This window comes from Haliotis rufescens, unplaced genomic scaffold (genome assembly GCF_023055435.1).
Source record: "Haliotis rufescens isolate VD_foot unplaced genomic scaffold, xgHalRufe1.0.p SCAF_8, whole genome shotgun sequence".
NCBI lineage: Eukaryota > Metazoa > Mollusca > Gastropoda > Lepetellida > Haliotidae > Haliotis > Haliotis rufescens.
Window position 1 is genome coordinate 23,782,502 of NW_025964372.1, and position 20,383 is coordinate 23,802,884.

At 43.7% G+C, this 20,383-nt stretch overlaps 2 protein-coding genes across 2 annotated transcripts; both read right to left on the minus strand.

Moving 5' to 3' along the window:
- Nucleotides 1-3,165: 3,165 nt before the first annotated feature.
- Nucleotides 3,166-4,641, minus strand: LOC125376988 (uncharacterized transmembrane protein DDB_G0289901-like). The gene is made up of 2 exons (XM_048389745.1): nt 4,552-4,641; nt 3,166-4,504 (listed from the first exon to the last, which is right to left on the minus strand). The coding sequence occupies exons 1-2, from the start codon at nt 4,639-4,641 to the stop codon at nt 3,176-3,178; spliced, it is 1,419 nt and encodes a 472-aa protein (XP_048245702.1). The 3' UTR covers nt 3,166-3,175.
- On the minus strand, nt 4,557-13,664 carry LOC124139344 (flocculation protein FLO11-like). Its single transcript, XM_046506347.2, has 4 exons — nt 13,361-13,664; nt 9,646-10,101; nt 7,217-7,414; nt 4,557-5,397 (listed from the first exon to the last, which is right to left on the minus strand). The coding sequence occupies exons 1-4, from the start codon at nt 13,632-13,634 to the stop codon at nt 4,682-4,684; spliced, it is 1,644 nt and encodes a 547-aa protein (XP_046362303.2). The 5' UTR covers nt 13,635-13,664; the 3' UTR covers nt 4,557-4,681.
- Between the last annotated feature and the right edge of the window lie 6,719 nt (nt 13,665-20,383).

The window sequence follows — 20,383 nt, forward strand, 5'->3', positions numbered from 1 at the left end:
GATGACAATAAAACCGATCGCCCAAACGCATTACGGCAACGGCCATGGTAATCCGATGCACGTGAGTCCCGTGCAATACTAAAATTGAAAAATCCACCAAGATCGGATAACATTCATTCGTTATTGAATTGCTACCACATGCCAAGAAAAAATAAGCGATACCAAGCCCTTGGACGATTGCAATCTGGACAAACCGCCCGGCAAGTAGCCAATGCATCAAGTCCACGTAAGGACCATATACAGGCTCCAGCAACGGTACCAGACCACCGAAACGACAGATGACCCACCACGTAGTGGAAGACCAAGGGTCACCACCCGACATCAGGATCGTCAGATTGTGCGACAGCATCTTCAAGATCGCTTTTTACTGCCGCGGAAACTGCTCGAGAGACCATGGGGACACACAAGCGACACATTAGTGCGGACACCGCGCGTTGACGATTGACGAGCAGACACCTCCACTGTCACAGGCAACACCGAGGACCCACGTCATCCCCGGGACCGTCTTCAGTGGGCAACACAGCACCAGCATTAGCGCCACCAGCAGTGGAGAAGAGTCCTCTTCTCAGACGAGAGCCGTTACTGTATCTCAACAGCAGACGACAGAGAGGGAGAGTCCGAGGACGCCGTGGGGAACATTATTCGGATGCTTGTGTTGTTGAGAGAGACTCGTGGGGTGGTCCGACCACCATGGTGTGGGGCGGAATTGTCTTGCACAGAGGGTCGGCCCTGTGGTCTTCCAGAACATCGGTCCAGGGAGAGGAATGGTGTCACAGCAGCTCGGTACATTAATCAAGTCTTGAGACCAAACGCCATACCTCATTTGGCACGTCGCCGCAACCACGAGTTTCAGCATGATAACGCCCGTGCCCACACTGCGAGAGCTACAAGAGACTTCCTCCAGCAGAAAGGCATCAGAACCATGCAGTGGCCTGACCTCAGTCCCGATTTAAATCCCATTGAGCACCTGTGGGACGAGATTCAAAGACGGCTGAATAACGTCCGACCAAGGCCGACAACTGTAGCTGAATTGAACTGCGTCAGGCGTTCCTCAGAGTGTAAGCTCAAGTGCCTATGGCCTTCATCAACCGCCTCATCCATTCCATGTGTCGACGTTGCCCAGCAGTCATCAATGCACATGGCGGACACATGAGATACTGACTTGTGATACCATTTTCTCAGAGACTTGTGTTGTGTTTCACTTTAAGACATTTATCACTTTAATTTCAACCTTGATGATCAGTTTTGCCAAGTTTCATCTTTTTAATATGTCTCAAAGTATGTTTACAGTGTTTGGACAAATATGGTTTCTCATATATCTATCCATGGTGACGTTTCTTTTGCGATTCATTTAGCTGAACGGCTAGAGTTACTTTGGGTGACTTGATTTGGAGTGACTGTGGCGTGATGTGTAGTACATTGAGATGGGTTGTGTGAATGACTGATTGTTACCGTGACGGCTGTGCGTGACGTGATGTGTAGTACATTGAGATGGGTTGTGTGAATGACTGATTGTTACCGTGACGGCTGTGCGTGACGTGAGTGTAGTACATCGAGATGGGTTGTGTGAATGACTGATTGTTACCGTGACGGCTGTGCGTGACGTGAGTGAAGTACATTGAGATGGGTTGTGTGAATGACTGATTGTTACCGTGACGGCTGTGCGTGACGTGGGTGAAGTACATTGAGATGGGTTGCGTGAATGACTGATTGTTACCGTGACGGCTGTGCGTGACGTGAGTGTAGTATATTGAGATGGGTTGTGTGAATGTCTGATTGTTACCGTGACGGCTGTGCGTGACGTGAGTGGAGTACATTGAGATGGGTTGTGTGAACGACTGATTGTTACCGTGACGGCTGTGCGTGACGTGAGTGAAGTACATTGAGATGGGTTGTGTGAATGACTGATTGTTACCGTGACGGCTGTGCGTGAATTGAGTGAAGTACATTGAGATGGGTTGTGTGAATGACTGATTGTTACCGTGACGGCTGTGCGTGACGTGAGTGAAGTATATTGAGATGGGTTGTGTGAATGTCTGATTGTTACCGTGACGGCTGTGCGTGACGTGAGTGGAGTACATTGAGATGGGTTGTGTGAACGACTGATTGTTACCGTGACGGCTGTGCGTGACGTGAGTCAAGTACATTGAGATGGGTTGTGTGAATGACTGATTGTTACCGTGACGGCTGTGCGTGACGTGAGTGTAGTACATTGAGATGGGTTGTGTGAATGACTGATTGTTACCGTGACGGCTGTGCGTGACGTGAGTGAAGTACATTGAGATGGGTTGTGTGAATGACTGATTGTTACCGTGACGGCTGTGCGTGACGTGAGTGTAGTATATTGAGATGGGTTGTGTGAATGTCTGATTGTTACCGTGACGGCTGTGCGTGACGTGAGTCAAGTACATTGAGATGGGTTGTGTGAAGGACTGATTGTTACCGTGACGGCTGTGCATGACGTGAGTGAAGTACATTGAGATGGGTTGTGTGAATGACTGATTGTTACCGTGACGGCTGTGCGTGACGTGAGTGTAGTACATCGAGATTGGTTGTGTGAATGACTGATTGTTACCGTGATGGCTGTGCGTGACGTGAGTGAAGTACATTGAGATGGGTTGTGTGAATGACTGATTGTTACCGTGACGGCTGTGCGTGACGTGAGTGTAGTACATCGAGATTGGTTGTGTGAATGACTGATTGTTACCGTGATGGCTGTGAGTGACGTGAGTGAAGTACATTGAGATGGGTTGTGTGAATGACTGATTGTTACCGTGACGGCTGTGCGTGACGTGAGTGTAGTACATCGAGATTGGTTGTGTGAATGACTGATTGTTACCGTGATGGCTGTGAGTGACGTGAGTGAAGTACATTGAGATGGGTTGTGTGAATGACTGATTGTTACCGTGACGGCTGTGCGTGACGTGAGTGAAGTACATTGAGATGGGTTGTGTGAATGACTGATTGTTACCGTGATGGCTGTGCGTGACGTGAGTGAAGTACATTGAGATGGGTTGCGTGAATGACAGATTGTTACCGTGACGGCTGTGCGTGATTTCGCCGTGATATAGCATAAACAAACAAAATCATTGAAAATGGGAAGGGTTTAAAAAAAACGGAACGAATTTTCTTGCATTCTAACCATTTTATTGACCAGGCATCGGATCCTTATGCTCTAACCCTTTCCGTTTTGCGACCCATTCGTCGACTGTAACCCACCAGCAGATTGCGACCCACCCGTCGACTGTGACCCGCCAGCTGATTGCGACCCACCCGTCGACTGTGACCCGCCAGCAGATTGCGACCCACCCGTCGACTGTGACCCGCTAGCTGATTGCGACCCACCCGTCGACTGTGACCCACCAGCAGATTGCGACCCACCCGTCGACTGTGACAAACCAGCAGATTGCGACCCACCCGTCGAATGTGACCCATGAGCTGATTGCGACCCATTCGTCGACTGTAACCCACCAGCAGATTGCGACCCATCCGTCGACTGTGACCCACCAGCTGATTGCGACCCACCCGTCGACTGTGACCCGCCATCAGATTGCGACCCACCCGTCGACTGTGACCCGCCAGCTGATTGCGACCCATTTGTCGACTGTGACCCACCAGCTGATTGCGACCCATTCGTCGACTGTGACCCACCAGCAGATTGCGACCCGACCGTCGACTGTGACCAGTCAGCTGATTGCGACCCACCCGTCGACTGTGACCCACCAGCTGATTGCGACCCACCGGTCGACTGTGACCAGCCAGCTGATTGCGACCCATTCGTCGACTGTGACCCGCCAGCAGATTGCGACCCACCCGTCGACTGTGACCCGCCAGCTGATTGCGACCAATTCGTCGACCGTGACCCGCCAGCTGATTGCGACCCATCCGTCGACTGTGACCCACCAGTTGATTGCGACCCACCCGTCGACTGTAACCCACCAGCTAATTGCGACCCATCCGTCGACTGTAACCAACCAGCTGATTGCGACCCACCCGTCGACTGTGACCCACCAGCTGATTGCGACCCATTCGTCGACTGTGACCTGGCAGCTGATTGCGACCCATTCGTCGACTGTGACCCGCCAGCAGATTGCGACCCACCCGTCGACTGTGACCGGTCAGCTGATTGCGACCCACCCGTCGACTGTGACCCACCAGCTGATTGCGACCCATTCGTCGACTGTGACCAGCCAGCTGATTGCGACCCATTCGTCGACTGTGACCCGCCAGCTGATTGCGACCCATTCGTCGACTGTGACCCACCAGCTGATTGCGACCCACCCGTCGACTGTAACCCACCAGCTGATTGCGACCCACCCGTCGACTGTGACCCGCCTGCTGATTGCGACCCATCCGTCGACTGTGACCCGCCTGCTGATTGCGACCCACCCGTCGACTGTGACCCGCCTGCTGATTGCGACCCACCCGTCGACTGTGACCCGCCTGCTGATTGCGACCCACCCGTCGACTGTGACCCGCCTGCTGATTGCGACCCATCCGTCGACTGTAACCCGCCAGCTGATTGCGACCCACCCGTCGACTGTAACCCACCTGCTGATTGCGACCCATCCGTCGACTGTGACCCACCTGCTGATTGCGACCCACCCGTCGACTGTGACCCACCAGCTGATTGCGACCCATTCGTCGACTGTGACCCACCAGCAGATTGCGACCCGACCGTCTACTGTGACTGGTCAGCTGATTGCGACCCACCCGTCGACTGTGACCCACCTGCTGATTGCGACCCACCCGTCGACTGTGACCCACCAGCAGATTGCGACCCACCCGTCGACTGTGACCCACCAGTTGATTGCGACCCATCCGTCGACTGTGACCCACCAGCAGATTGCGACCCACCCGTCGACTGTGACCCACCAGTTGATTGCGACCCACCCGTCGACTGTAACCCACCTGCTGATTGCGACCCATCCGTCGACTGTAACCCACCAGTTGATTGCGACCCACCCGTCGACTGTGACCCACCAGTTGATTGCGACCCACCCGTCGACTGTAACCCACCAGTTGATTGCGACCCACCCGTCGACTGTAACCCACCAGCTAATTGCGACCCACCCGTCGACTGTGACCCACCAGCTGATTGCAACCCACCTAATGTCGAGGGCACTACTATTGGGTTCATGGACTCATTAATGGCCCGAGTCTCAGCTGCAGATTTCGACTGAGAACCACCCTCCCCAGCTCCCGACTCTGACTGAGATGGTGTAGTCGAATTCATAGTAGGCGATGTTGTATTTGTGGCCGATGTAGGGGGAGTTGTTCGCGTCGTCGTGATGTCGGGCTTCCGTGTATGAAAACCCGTACCTTGCCAGCTCATCTCTGGAATCCTCAAATCTGACAACCCCGTCCCAGTGTTTGCACCGTTCGTACTTCCTGCATCTGTAATGACAAAAGTTCCCATGTTTTCAATGTCACAGATCACAACGTCGACATTCATCAATCATCTTTTTTTCTGACGTTCTCGTATTATATGACAAGCATACCTACCCACCACCGTTTCATTACAGATCCAGCACACGGCTGCGTTTGTCCAAAGCAGTGATGGATTCCATCGGAAACTAAAAAGTTTTAAGATATTGGAATTGGAAACTTTAATGTCATTGCAAAGTACAATATATTCGCCAAGGACGGCAGCTGTTTTACATAACCCTTGGTGTTACTGTGAACAGAAAGGGTTTCAACTGCAACCGCTAGTGTAAACATGCGAACACTAAGCGTGGCATGAGCAACTGTTAGTGTCACTGAAACACTAGGGGTTGATATTGCAACCGCTAGTAATAACCAGAAAACACTATGCTGTGCATACATCGTGCAGTTGCAACCCTCAGTATTCAAAATTTTCAGATGAGACGTGAAAGTAGTTTTTGTTACATGTGGACCTAAAAAAGTAGATAGTCAATAATTCACTTTCTGTGTTGAGAAAATTTACCCAAATGCCAAGATATTGGTATTTCTAATATCACTGCTCAGAATACCCAAACAGTAACACTAGTAATTTGTACTATTTAAAAAAAAAAAAAAAAAAAAAAAATTAAAATGTGTGTAAACATTCTTAAAACATACCCATCCATCTTTTCGTAATTAGCCCTGCCTTTGATATCACTTTGTAGTATCAAATAATAAGAGACCTATTCAAATAGCAAATCATTAAGAACCTGCGTTATGATTCGTCAACCACCGCCAGTGAGAATTACTCGAAACTCATGGTCTATGACTATAATATACCATGTTTAAAACATATAGGTCTCGGGGAGTCATTTGAAACATTTCATGTTGAGGTCAAGATCAATCATATTCAAATGACTTATGTGCTATAAAAGAGAAAATTGGTATCATCTTCTCTACACTTAGGTTGCGAGCCCTGTGACGTTTGACGTTAAGCAAAGGTTAAAACCTTTGGAAAACCTTGTTGCCGACTTTCCGAGTAAACCGTTATTTCAAATTTCACGAAACTTAGCACATGTGAGTGAGTGAGTGAATATGGTTTTACGCCGCTTTTAGCAATATTCCAGCAATATCACGGCGGGGGACACCAGAAATGGGCTTCACACATTGTACCCATGTCGGGAATCGAACCCGGGTCTTCGACGTGACGAGCTAACGCCTTAACCACTAGGCTACCCGACCGCCCCTTAGCATATGTCATCTCTACACTGAGGTTGCAGGCCCGGTGACCCGGTGACGTAAATTGGTCACAAGGTCAAGGTCAACTTTCGGAAAAAATATTTAATTTAATTTTTCTTTCTTTTCCCTCAGATAGTGTTAGTGCATACCTGATATGTTTCTGCAAACATTTTTATGCATCTTACATGAGAATGAAGTTCACAGATAGGTCACTCTAAGGTCAAATCTTGTAACCAACCTGAAGAAAAAAACTACTGGCTATGATTTCATGACTCTTGGTTCATGTCATCTCCATGCTAAAGTTGTGGGCCTAGTGACGTTTGACGGAAATTGGTCTGCAAATTTAACACCTAGTGTCACCATAAGAACACAAGGGGTTTCAGTATCAACCCATATGTTAACTTTCGAAATGAATATTATCATTTCTTAGTTATTTTTCACTCTCTGATGATCGCCACGCTTGGTAACAGATGATTTCTGGTGGACCGATGGATCACAAGGAGAATCAGATGTCGATTATCAGAAACAGTATTGTCATTGCATCTTTACAATAACAAATAATACCAGGACGTACATTTGACTGTACAATTAGCCCCCGAGCTCGGGGTTTTCACTCCTGTGTTATCGCAGGTGACCCTCAGTACACCGTTTTCTTTGTAGCCGTTTTCACACGAGTAGCTTCGGGACATTGCTCCCCCTGTTTGAAAGGTAGGTCTGCCGGATGGAACCCAGTGATCAGGGACGCCAGCTGTCCAATTCCTGCATATCGGATCTGCACAACATATTTGTAAACGTATCGAGAAACCCTGCTGTTATTTGATAGTGTTATCTATTCATTAAAAACAGTTTAAACCTCAGCCTTTGGCTAATTATCTTTGGATTTAAAGATAATTTTGTTGCAGATGAATCCTTTGACCTGATATTGTTAATGGAAAAAAATTACACTTACAAATGCAAAGTTTCTAACGCCGCTCCAATCTTGATACATTTCAGGATAGATATTATGTTGAGAAGAACAGGTAATATGCTAAAAGTCAACAAGTGACACTTCTTTCAGAAACCAATGCTGTACCATTCTCTTTATGAGTCTTATACTTGGACAAGCATCATTTGCTTAAATTGAAACTGGTCTTCTTTGTCTATTGCTTGTACGATGTGTCATACATTTGTTGCATCCACATACACAGAGAGTGAATGTGTTGTCCTTATCCCCCTTTTTTAAAAAAAGAGAAAAAACTCCCTTCCACTCATTTACCCACCTAAAGTAGAAATATAGAAGACCATTGAGACTGCCTCATCTGTTTCATATTTAGATCTATGCATAAAGATTCAGAGTGACACAATACTCTCCACAAGACTGTATGACAAGAGGTATGACTTCAACTTTCCAATAGTCAAATTTTCCTTTATGTTGAGCAATATTCCAGCAGCTACAGTCTTTGGTGTTTTACATTTTGCAACTTTTGAGATACAATCGAGCATGCTCTTTCTTCCAAGATTTCAAAGAGCGTCATACGACTCTTCCTCAGAAGTTGTTTGATCAAGGTTACAGTAAAGCTTTCAAAAGGTTTTAAGGTCGACATGTGGAGGACATTTCCAAATTTGACGCATCAGTGACAGAAATGATGTCCGATTCAATTCACTATTTTGACGTGTCCCATATATTCCCATGTTTTTCAGCAGTGGTGCAGAATACGCTCACCTTTTCGCGAACACCTGGTACCATTACTGTTTAATAGTAATTCATAAACACATGCTCATGATACAGTCGGATTTGAACAATCGACTCTGCTTTATGCAGAGATTTCTATTGGACATGGAAAGGTGAGGTGAAGTGAAATTGGGTTTAACGTTGCGTTCAAGATTATTGCACTTACATAGCGATGTGCATGCACGTGTGTGTGTGTGGCTGCTTGTACTAGTCCGGACTGACGCCGATATATAGTGCTAGCTCTCTGAGATACCATGCCGCAGTTTAACATGAATACCCCACTCAGACACAATATACTGACTCCGAGCTGACCAGTCCTTGTTTAAGCCCCTTAATGCCGAGCGCCAGACAGGGTAACAACAAGTACCATCTTTTAACGTCTTTTGGTATATCGCGGCCGGGGATCGAACCCCGGACCTTCCGCTCTCCGGGCGGACGCTCTACCATTAGACCACGGAGGCGGTCTGGACATGGAAAGGGTTTTGTCGCTTTATTTACACCATTTATTTTTAGATGTGCAACCATGGGCTGTAAAAATAAAAAGATAATTAGATATATTTTGTATTCATTAATTCATTAAATTCATTGAAAGTACATTTGTTTTACATCTCCATTCGCTTTACACTGATACATTGTACAAAGGTCAATGCATTTTTATCAATTACGATAGTAGGTATATTGTTGTAATAAACGTCAGTATCCTTTGACATTAATTTTGTACTCTATAACAGTGGGTGAGTGCGATAAAATGTAAAGTCACGTGTCGTATTTCCGCTAAATTGTGACCTGTTATTTACTTGGTTTTTGCAAACTGTATTCAGCAACTGTCAACAGGGAGGGTGGTATGACCAAGAAACGAACCTTTATTAAAGTGTAGTAAGACTTACAACAAGCTTAACAAATGTACTATTGCAGTAATAGTAAATTATGAGAAGATTCTTTGAAAGATGGATAGTAATCGCTTAGTAAATTGTACTAATCTGCGAAAGGCCACTTACTAGTCTTATTAGCTAAAATTAACTAATTGGTTAGTAATGGCTTCTTACATGTTAGTGTCTGTGTGTAAACGTCACAAACTATTTCTGTCAGTGAAAGTTAGGCCCTAGGGACTATGGGGGCTTACGGCACCTCTGCTACCTGCACAGAACCCCAGCAGGATTTACACCCCCCCCCCCCCCCCCCCCCCTTCGACGGTTAGCAGGTTAAGCGGACAATGAAAATAAACAATAGTCTACAATTGAAAACGGAGGTAGATATGGGGATTTGACTGAATTAGTGATAAAAATACTTACGATAGACCACCTCTTTGCAATTTGACTCTGATGTTATGCCTGGATCGATGTCTGTTGAACCTGTTTTCTGTTTATAGAACAAACAGACTCCCTTCTCAGAACCAGTATCTTTTTGACTGGGTCTGAAAGTTCCACACTCAAAAGGATTGTCAATACAGGGAGCTGCGGTAGTTGTCGGAGCTGTAAAGTCACAATAGACAGCCACTGCGCAGTTTTCCAAGTCGTCCAGACATTGTCTTTGACAAAAACTTTCTCCCTCGTTTTCGACTCTTTTGGCAAACTCAACTGTTGCATTGATGCCAAAGCTCATGCTTAAGAGATCGTTCGTACTAATGTCGCTGTAAGGAGACCTGTGATATATTGGTAGTCCAAAACTACTTGGAGGCTGCATTCCTGCTGGAGCTGGAGCTGGAGCTGGAGCTGGAGCTGGAGCTGGTGCCATAGCTTGGACGCTTCCTGTCATAGGGTTACATGAATTTATTCTTAAACAATGTTATAATAGTATTAATTTTGTTCTGTTAAAACTCAGTAGAAGTTAATAGCATTGCGTTTTAACAATAATAAGTTGTCAGGGAAGTATTCCTACTGAATGTAAGCAGTAGTGTGGAAGTTACCATATTTTCATACTTTTGGAATCAAGTGTAATCTGGAATCTGGAATCTTAGTACGAGTACCTACAGAGGCGTTTTTTCTGATCATTTAGACCCTGTAATCTTGACGTCAAGCGTTTTAGCATTTATGCATTTCACACTTTTTATTCACGTGAAGATTCCGGGTTAGTATTGGTCTTCAGCAACCCATGTTTAAGAGGCGACAAACGGGATCGGGTGGACAGGCTCGCTGACTTGGATGATGCGTGTCATCGTATCCCAATTGCGTGGATCGATGCTCATGATGTCAATCACCGGATTGTCTGGTCCAGACTCGATTATTTACAGACGGCCGTCATGTAGCTGGAATATTGCTGTGAGCGGCGTTAAACAACAAACAAACTAAACATTGGCCAGGCTGGCACAGTAGAAACTGTTCTTATCCAGAGATTAAGGAGAAATGGAGAACTCGTGTATGTTACTGCTGGCACTGGTTTGGTAGTTTAGGGGAAGAACTCTTTATGATTTGCCTGGGTTGAGTGATGGACACAGAAATCCTGACTTCTATAGAATACGTCTTAATGATGAAAAGAAGAATGTCTACAGGAGGATTAAGGAGAGCGGTGTGCTGATCATTGATGACATAAGCAAGAATATTATAAAATAATTAAATTGTCCTTGTGTTCATTGTATTTCCTGCATTTTGATGAGCTGAATTGGTCACGTGTTATTGCATTCATTTCCCAATGAATGTAAAAAATGAAGCCACGCCCACCAAAGCGGACTACTTTTAAAACTACCGAATGTCGGGGAATCCCAATATTACAGCACTGGGCATTTAGCGAAATTCATGCATATTATTTATCCAAACAACCATTTGAGACCGAAGGTGGAGAAGGAATGAAACAGCAAACGGGTTTTTTTCCGCTCGCCTCGGTTCCACAACTTTCATGTCTTCTAGTTTCATTTCTAACTTTCTTTACCAACTGTGTCTTCCCGTTCTCTGGGAACTAAATCATCATGAAATCATGAGAATCATTTTCCCAACAAACACGCAACCCCACAAACTGTGTGCCGTGGAGTAACATGCACGTGCAGTTTGCGAATCACGAGTCGAGGAGATGCCAAAATGAATATGTTTTGAAAGATGCATTATTTCTTTCAGAATGAATATGTTATTACTGAACTTTATATGAAGCACAATTACCTTCTTCCGTTAGTATATATTCTTATGTATAAATGTACCCTGACCTTCTGTGTATACATGTCCTAAAGGTATATGGCCTTCTCATTAATAGGAAATGAAGATTGACTGACCAGAAAATCCAGAGATGGATATTATGAGCAAAGATACCAGGTACTCAATCAACAAAGTCAGCGAGTCCGACCATCCGATCAATGCAGCCGCCTCTTATGACCAGCATAGCTTGGGGACGTGTTCTAGCTCGGAATTCCTACTTGGGAATAGGTATATGGCCTTCTCATTAATAGGAAATGAAGATTGACTGACCAGACAACCCAGAGATGGATATTATGAGCAAAGATACCAGGTACTCAATCAACAAAGTCAGTGAGCCTGACCACCCGATCAATGCAGCCGCCTCTTATGACCCAGCATAGCTTGGGGACGTGTTCTAACTCGGAATTCCCACTTGGACAACACTTTATGTTACTTAACATCCAATATTTCCTGTGTTCTTTTTATTTTTCCGGGTTTTATTGGAGGACAATTTCAGGAACTTATTATTGAACAAAATAAGCTAAGCTTGAAAGGGAAAGGTAAAACAAACTTTAATGTCTTCAGATTTGTGTTATATGGCAGTGTAATTTATTGTTAACTGTATTACATTGTTTTATCACATTCAGTAGACGTTCATTACATAGAATCGGACAATGGTTAGATAATAGGAATTAAGTACTATTTAATGTAAACAGTGGCGAGGAAGTTATTACATTTTGATGCTAGAATTATCTGTAAACTTTCAGAATAGCATGGATGAATGTCAATAGTAATTGAAACATGTGGAATATTCTGTGATGTTCAAGTGGCACTGGAACCGGTCTGGCACTTTGTAGAAAGTGCTGGAAGGTAGTTAGACTATATAAACTGACCGGGCGCCACCCTGTCCCATCTCACAGTTTCTCGGACATTACATTTATACTAACTTTTGTGCAGTGAACCCATTTCCCGGGATTCCTAGCCAAAAGATATCTCGGAAGCTTGACAACTGTTGTGGCGAGGTGATTATTGTATTTGTCATTGTCATTTCCACTGCTTCCACTGTTATACCGCAATTGAATAGCGTACTACCACTCAATTGTATACTGCCGTTGTATCTTCTGTATTGATTTGTAAACCTTGTTAATTGTGTAATAATATTGTTGACTGTATACCAGTTGTTGGTTGTTTGTTTGTTTCACACAAAATTCTTTAACGTACAGATTTCACGGTTAACATATTGTTTCAATTTGGGAATCAACATGTAACAGAAAGTAGGGTCTCGTCCGGGTTCGAAATTCAACAGATGACAAATTATTTTTCAAAACATTTCATTGTCTAATATTGTGTGAAGCATGCAATCACTATGGTGTTTTGTTTCGTGTTGAGGCGTTTGTAGGCCAACCTTCAACGGAACAAGTCTTTGTGCTCAAGAAGTCTGAACTGGTCGAAGTGGCCATATGTTACAAACTTGACATCCAGTCATGTAGGATTAAGGCTGATGTCAAGAAAATGTTGACAACATACCTGGTTGGCAAAGACATTTTGGCAGCTGATGCTTTGGCTTTGATTGAAGAAAAAACAGATGTTTTGGCTTTAAAGAGATTAGAATTTGAAAGAGAAAAATGGGCTGTTGAAAAAGATATTCAGCTTAGAGAAATGGAAACAGAAAAATTGGGAATTGAAATTGAGAATGAAATATTGAGAATTGAAGCTGAGAATGGAAAATTGAGAATTGAAGCTGATAACTAAAATTTAATAAAGCTGGAACAATTTGAATTACAGAATGAAAATTGTAGCCTAGATGAAAAAAAATCGTTAACAGACTGTTCCTTTGAACAAGCATAGTTTGATAAATCTATTTCACTGCATTGTATGATATAGCTCAAGAAATAAACATGCCTACCTGTTGGAGAAAGTGCTCCCGACAGGGGACTTGATGACGGTGCAGGTGCGGGTGCGGGTGCAGATGCAAGTCCACCTGACAGGAAAGGGTTCACGAGAGCAGGTGTTGGAGCGGGTGCAGGAGCTGGGTTGGGAGGCGCAACCGGTACAATGCTACCAACTGGGGCAGTATTAGTCTCGGGAAGATTGAACTGGCCTCCTGAAAAAGTAGGAAAGCCATACTGGCTTGGAGTGCAGGCCAGAAGGATAACGAGCGCAAACAGAACTTGACCCATTGTCAAGACGTCTTCTTCACCGCGTCAGACCTTCACTGTCACTGATTATGGCTATGTTTTGTGTCGCTTAATACTAGTATTCATAACTCACAATTACGTCACATCGTGGCCATATATGGTAAGGTAATAACACAATCCTCCAAATCGTGTATTTGTATGTTATAATAACCTATCGGACTGTTAGATCAGCTAATCTGTCATGCACAAGAACACGTGTAAGATACATTACAACCCTGGACTGGGTAGACTGAACCTCTAAAAAATAGAATACCAAGCTAACATAGAAATATGAAAAAGAAGAAATGTACAAATTGGTAAATTTTGAATTATGTACATAGTTGAATTATATAATTTTAGTTGCGTTTAACTCGTAATTTAGATAGTTAGTGACTGTTTCCTCGAAAGGGGTTGAAGTAGCGTAACATATCTGATCCCGTTAGTCGCTTCTTACGACAAGCATTGGTTGCCGATGATCAATTCTAAATCTGGTTGTAAATAAACTCTGTGATATGTAGTTATTTTATTGTCCATCGTCAACAGGTTTTATAATGTCATTAATTTGTTCTAGTTACGATATGGCTGAAATATTGACGATATGACATTAACTTGTCAATCGCATTTAACTCACAGCGTTGTCATTTATCAACCAGGCAATATAATTTCGTGTAGATGACAACGTGAATAATCACTTTTAATCACTTAACTAGCCCGGACTAATGCCGGTTTTATAGTGCTAGCCCACTGAGATACCATGCCGCAGTTTAACATGAATACCCCACTTAGACACATCATACTGTGACTCCGAGCCGACCGGTCCTTGTTTTAGCCCCATAATGCCGAGCGCCAGGCAGGATAGTACATTCTTTTAACGTCTTTTGGTATGACGCGGACGGGGATCGAACCACTGGCCTTCCGCTCTCTGGGCGGACGCTCTGCCACTAGATCACGGAGGCGGTCACTTTACCCTCGAGATCAATTCTTAAGATACCATGCACACATACCCCCCCAAATGCGCAAATGGAAACCAGTGATTCAACCAACTGTGGAAATGACAATCACCCCGAGAACCATTGATAATAAAGTCATCAGGAAACATGAGTGAGTGAGTTGGGTTTTACCCCGCTTTTAACAGTATTCCAGTTATATCACGGCGTGTCAGCTCTATGTTGGAGGAAAGCCCGAAGTGATGCAGGTCTCAGACGTTTACCACTTCGGTGAAACCCACGAGCACGGGTATGTTGCTAGCAAATCTACAAACATACTCGGGGCGAACCGGGATTCGAACTCACGATCATAGGTTTCAAGGGACGCAACTCTGCACAGCGAATCGCGGCGCCTTAGACGACCCCCCCCCCCCCCCCCCCCCCTCAGAAACTGACAGTGATATACTAATGATACATTGACCCTTGACTATTCTTGTACGCATGGATATATAGTCAAAAGTTTGAAGACAACCACTGAACAAAAGTGTCTGTCAGCACTGCCATTCAATATTTCTGCTTTAATACTGAGGACAAACGTATGAACAAATATGAAACCGCAGCTACACACAATGTTTCTAAATCTCCGAGAATGAAATTAGTGTAGAACATTGTTGGATTACACAACAGTTAAATTTACTCCTCAAAGTTTCGGTGTACCTCATAAACCTTTTAAGGAGAATGATTTTCTTGTGCCATACCATTTCTAAATTGTCTCCAAAACAGTGAAATCGTAATGATGAAATGAAAATGAATTTCCATATAGAGAACCATACCTGCCAAAATTCAGCTGCCTCAGTCTGGGAATTTCAGAGATGCTTACAGTGCCAAAATATGCATTTAAGAAGTGCCAAAATATGCATTTAAGAAATTTGAGTGCATTACAGTATATTTTGAGCCAAATAGGCTGAGCAGTGGTCATAATCATGTTTTTCATTATAAAAGTCGTGGTTACCGTATTAAAAATCATATTTAAACCTCTTGAACATTTTCAAATGTCATCACTGGCGTGAACTAGCAAACTTCATTTGTTCAATGGTTGCTGAGAACTTGTCAGTGCGAGCATAGAGGATGGTCAGGTTTACTACACCTATAATGAGGTGCCTTGTACTGTTTGGTGTGTGTAACCAATTCATTTCACCTTCATTTTCCACCGTTAAAGATCAGTACGATGTCTATTTGTGGCCCCAGTTTGAAGTTCTTTTGTGATATTGATGATCCCCATGGTCCATAATACAGTTTTCTGGTAAAAGGTTTTGGGATTGTCTGTCCAGACTCGAGTGAGTGAGTGATTATGGTTTTACGCCACTTTTTGCAATATTCCAGCAATATCAAGGCTGGGGATACCAAAAGTGGGCTTCACACATTGTACCAATGGGGGATTGGAACCCAGGTCTTCGGCGTGACAAGCGAACGCTTTAACCACTAGGCTACCCCACCGCCCCAGCCAGATGCGGTTATTGACTGGCGGCCGTCATATAGCTTGTGGCAAACAACAAACACCATAGACGTGGGCCATCGGCCAATGGTACATCAAGTATCAACAGCCAAAGTTGTTGCATTTATAAACAATACCAAGAAAAGTTACCGAACCTGTTCGCCCGATCCAATTTAGTCGCCTTGTATCATATTCAATAGAGTCATAGCCGTGGTCGCAACAGGTAAATGTGGCTGTGATAAGCTGTGTTAAATGCGGTCAGGTTGAGGTAATCTACAAAAAATAAAATTTCAACTTTATATTGTCTGGTCAAGATTCGATGAAGTACTTGTTGACGTCATATAGCTGGAATATTGCTGAGTGCGGCGTTAAACAAACAAGCAAACAGACGCACGCACGCATACACGCACATAGACAGCAACACACACGCAAACCAGGACTGTGGCGGGGACACGAGTATCCGAAAGGGGATCGGGCGCATATGGTCTCGAGTACTCGAGAATGGGAGATAACTCCAAATGAAGCGTGATCACAAGAACAGATTATTCTCTTTAGTCGTACATGTGGCCGTGGTTGGTCGTATAAATGGAAGAGAAATGTTCGTATTCTGCACGATATCAATTTGACCTTGATACACTAAAAAGAAACAAAATGCCGTTTATCTTGCATACTGCTAAGGCACACAGGGACTTCAACCAGCTCAATGTGTAAACATCTTCGTATAAACACACAAATCGACCCCGGTCAAAGTAAAACACATCTTCACGAGGCAAGGGTGTTTATTAACTATAAAAGTCCACCTTCCACCCTTGCCGAACTAGACTGGAATCATTGAGTTTTATTTGGGCTGGACTAACGAGTATGTGCATAGTCTAATCAAAATCGCGTTACAAAATCGACATCCGGTTCGACATGCCGTGCAGATTTCGGTCTATTGCAGGATTTGCAAAGCATTCGTACCGTCAACTTGGCGTCAACAGAAACGTCCAAATCGTTTCATAATTTTAATCAAGGTGCTGACGCGATTTAATGCACATCGCAAGGTAAGACCCGTTTTATTACAATATAGATCTTGTTTATCGGCCAGATCGTCTTGACGGGTTGCCGCCATTTTGCTTGAAGCAAATGCAAGTGATATGAGAGGTGGAATCTGATTGGTCATTAGGAGGGGCATAGAAGGGAATAGTCACTGGTAACAGCCACTAGTGACGCTACGATGGAACTCAGAAAATCCAGCCTAGTTCGGCAAGGTTGGAAACTTGACTTTACTAGTCAGTTAACTTCCTTGCCTCGGGAAATTGAGTAAAACACAGAGCACACTTGGCACACTTGGACTGTGGTACATTTAAACCAAAATCAATGAACAGGACTTCGTACGAGCTTTTCACCGGCAATGCGTATGTATGTCTACAGACTCTGAATACAGGGCAAGATTTCCATGACCCTTGTTTTGCACTCAATCAAAATTATTTGATGCCATGTCTTAAACAAACCAAGTCATGCATAGTACATAGATCATGAAAGATGGATATGTTATGTCATATTCAAAGATGAATAACTGTTTTATTAGTATCTGGATTGTAGAAGAGTCTGACAAGAAGAATCTGTAACCTGTTGTCAAAATCATTCATATATGTTTGCGTTTCAGTTCTAAATAATGGTATTTAACTGTATTTCTCTTTAGAATTGGTGTCTTGTGTACGACGTTCTCCCCTAAAGTCAAAGGTTGAAGCATTTTCTTGTTTTTAAGTTTGGTACTGACAGGATCTGAAAGTCGTGATGTCAGTCTTAACCTGCAATCACGTAAGTCAAAATACAGATCATGATTTCAATGATAAAACCTAATCTATCGTCCATCATGGCAGTTGCGTAACAATTTCCCGTGCCACGAGCAACATGTCCGTGGGACCTTTACCTACACGTATGTATTACGACAGATAATATCTTGTCTTTACCTAACTATTCGGAGACGATAAGTTGTTTTTTTTGCTCGACATTAGGACCAGGGCCTAGATTTTTTCGAAACGATCTTAGCCCTAAACTTATCGTAAAGTTATCGTAAAGAAATCGTAGGCTATCGTAGCCTTTTTTTACAAACTATCGTAGCCCTAAGATATCTTAAGTTTGTCGTAAATCTAAGATAGACCTATACCAAGGTTATTGTATCTTCATCCAAGATGGTGGTATACTTTGCTCTGGACATTTTTTATGATGAAGATGACAATGATTTGATGACAAGACCGAGGATATTCCGAAACAGAACTCGTCCCCTCGATACGCTTGACGACTTCGAGCTATTCTCCCGCTACAGATAGGTGTCGTAGCTCTGAGCGATCTGCGACAGGTTTACGATTGTTTCGAAAATCTATCTTATCTTAGTCTTAAGATATCTTATCTTTGAACGTAAGTAGTTAAGATTTATCTTAGCTAAGATCGTTTCGAAAATCTAGGCCCAGGCTCGTCCAGCTGTGTGAGTCTGTGCACCTAATAGATCTCTGGGCACTACAACATGACGCCGCGAAGGCCTTACTTACCATTGTAATGATAGTGCTAGTAACATAGCTTACTGCATTGAGTTTGAAGTTGGTTGGTTGGTTCCAGCAATATTCCAGCCATATGACGGTGGTCTGTAAATAATCGAGTCTGGACCAGACAATCCAGTGATTAATATCATGAGCATCGATCCACGCAATTGGGATCGACGACATGCATCAACCAAGTCAGCGAGCCTGACGACCCGATCCCGTTAGTCGCCTCCTACGACAAGCAAAGTCGCCTTTTACGGGATCATGGGTTGCTGAAGATCTTGTCTACCCCGGATTTTCACGGGTCGAATTTGAAGTACTATTAGATATATATCAGGACTCAAAATTGTTAATCGAACCGAGTCTAAAGGTCTGTCATTGACGTTTTCCACTTGGAGTCGGGATTATAACAAAACTCAGTTTTAGACCACTAGACCACGGAGGCGGTCTATGGAGAGGGACATCTATCGACTTATATATGAGCACTAAGTTACAACTCCGTACAAACATATCGTATCATAAAGTATCAGCTCGCTGTGGTATATAATATACACGTAGTGCCAAATTGTTACAGCACTTTGCATAGTTTCAGTCTATGTAGATCCGTGAAGATCCGGTGTAGAATAGGTCTTCAGCAACCCATGCTTGCCGTAAAAGGCGACTATACTTGTCGTAATAGGCGACTAACGGGATCGGGTGGTCAGGCTCGCTGACTTGGATGATGCATGTCATCGTTTCCTTATTGCGTGGTTCGATGCTCATGGTGTCAATCACTGGATTGCCTGGCCCAGACTCGATTATTTACAAACCACCGCCATATAGCTGGGATATTGCTAAGTGCGGCGTTAAATAACACACACACAAAAAAAATCAAACTATGTAAATTAGTGCCAAATTACTTTGGCAAGTTATCATATGAACATTTGGCCCACATGACATGATTCGATAATCTCCGTCATATAGTTGGAATATTAATTAGTGCGGCGTTTAACAACAAAGAAAGAAAGAAAGAAAGATTCGATCATATCAGGAAAGCGCAGATGGTATGATGTAGAATTTTCTGTTGAATGTACATGTACATGTATGTGTTTCCAACTTGGTTATCCAACTTGGTTACCCGTGAAGATTCCGTGGTAGAATAGGTCTTCAGCAACCCATGCTTGGCCATAAAAGGCGACTAACGGGATCCGATGGTCAGGCTCGCTGACTTTGGTTGATGCATGTCATCGATCCCAATTGCGTGGATCGATGCTCGTGATATTATTCACTGGATTGTCTGGTCCAGACTCGATTATTTACAGACCGCCGTCATATAGCTGGAATATTGCTGAGTGCGGCGTTAAACAACAAACAAACCAAACCACAACATCTGTGTGTGGTTGGATATTATGTTTTACAATCTGCATTATTTGTTTATGATCGATCTCGGAGAAAGCTGCACACATTACTATGTCCAGGACTCACCTTTACAGAACTGGCAGTGGTCGAATGCTAGCCAAAGAATCCGTTCTTTGTCGTGTCAAAGACCAGAGTCTCCGACACAATGAAAGCATAACTATATAATTATCCACAAGGCTTTATTTCACAATGTCCACAAGTTTATCATAATCATGTGTCAAGCTGTTATACATTAAACACAGAGAAAACGACACTCCAACGATGCAATGAAATAACAAATTCTATTGCCAATTGTCAATGGCAAAAACCATGTACCTTTATATGTGGGCTAATGACCTTGAATACAACAAACAGAATAACATTATTATTCATACTACTGTTAAGCCAACACAATACATAAATACGCTC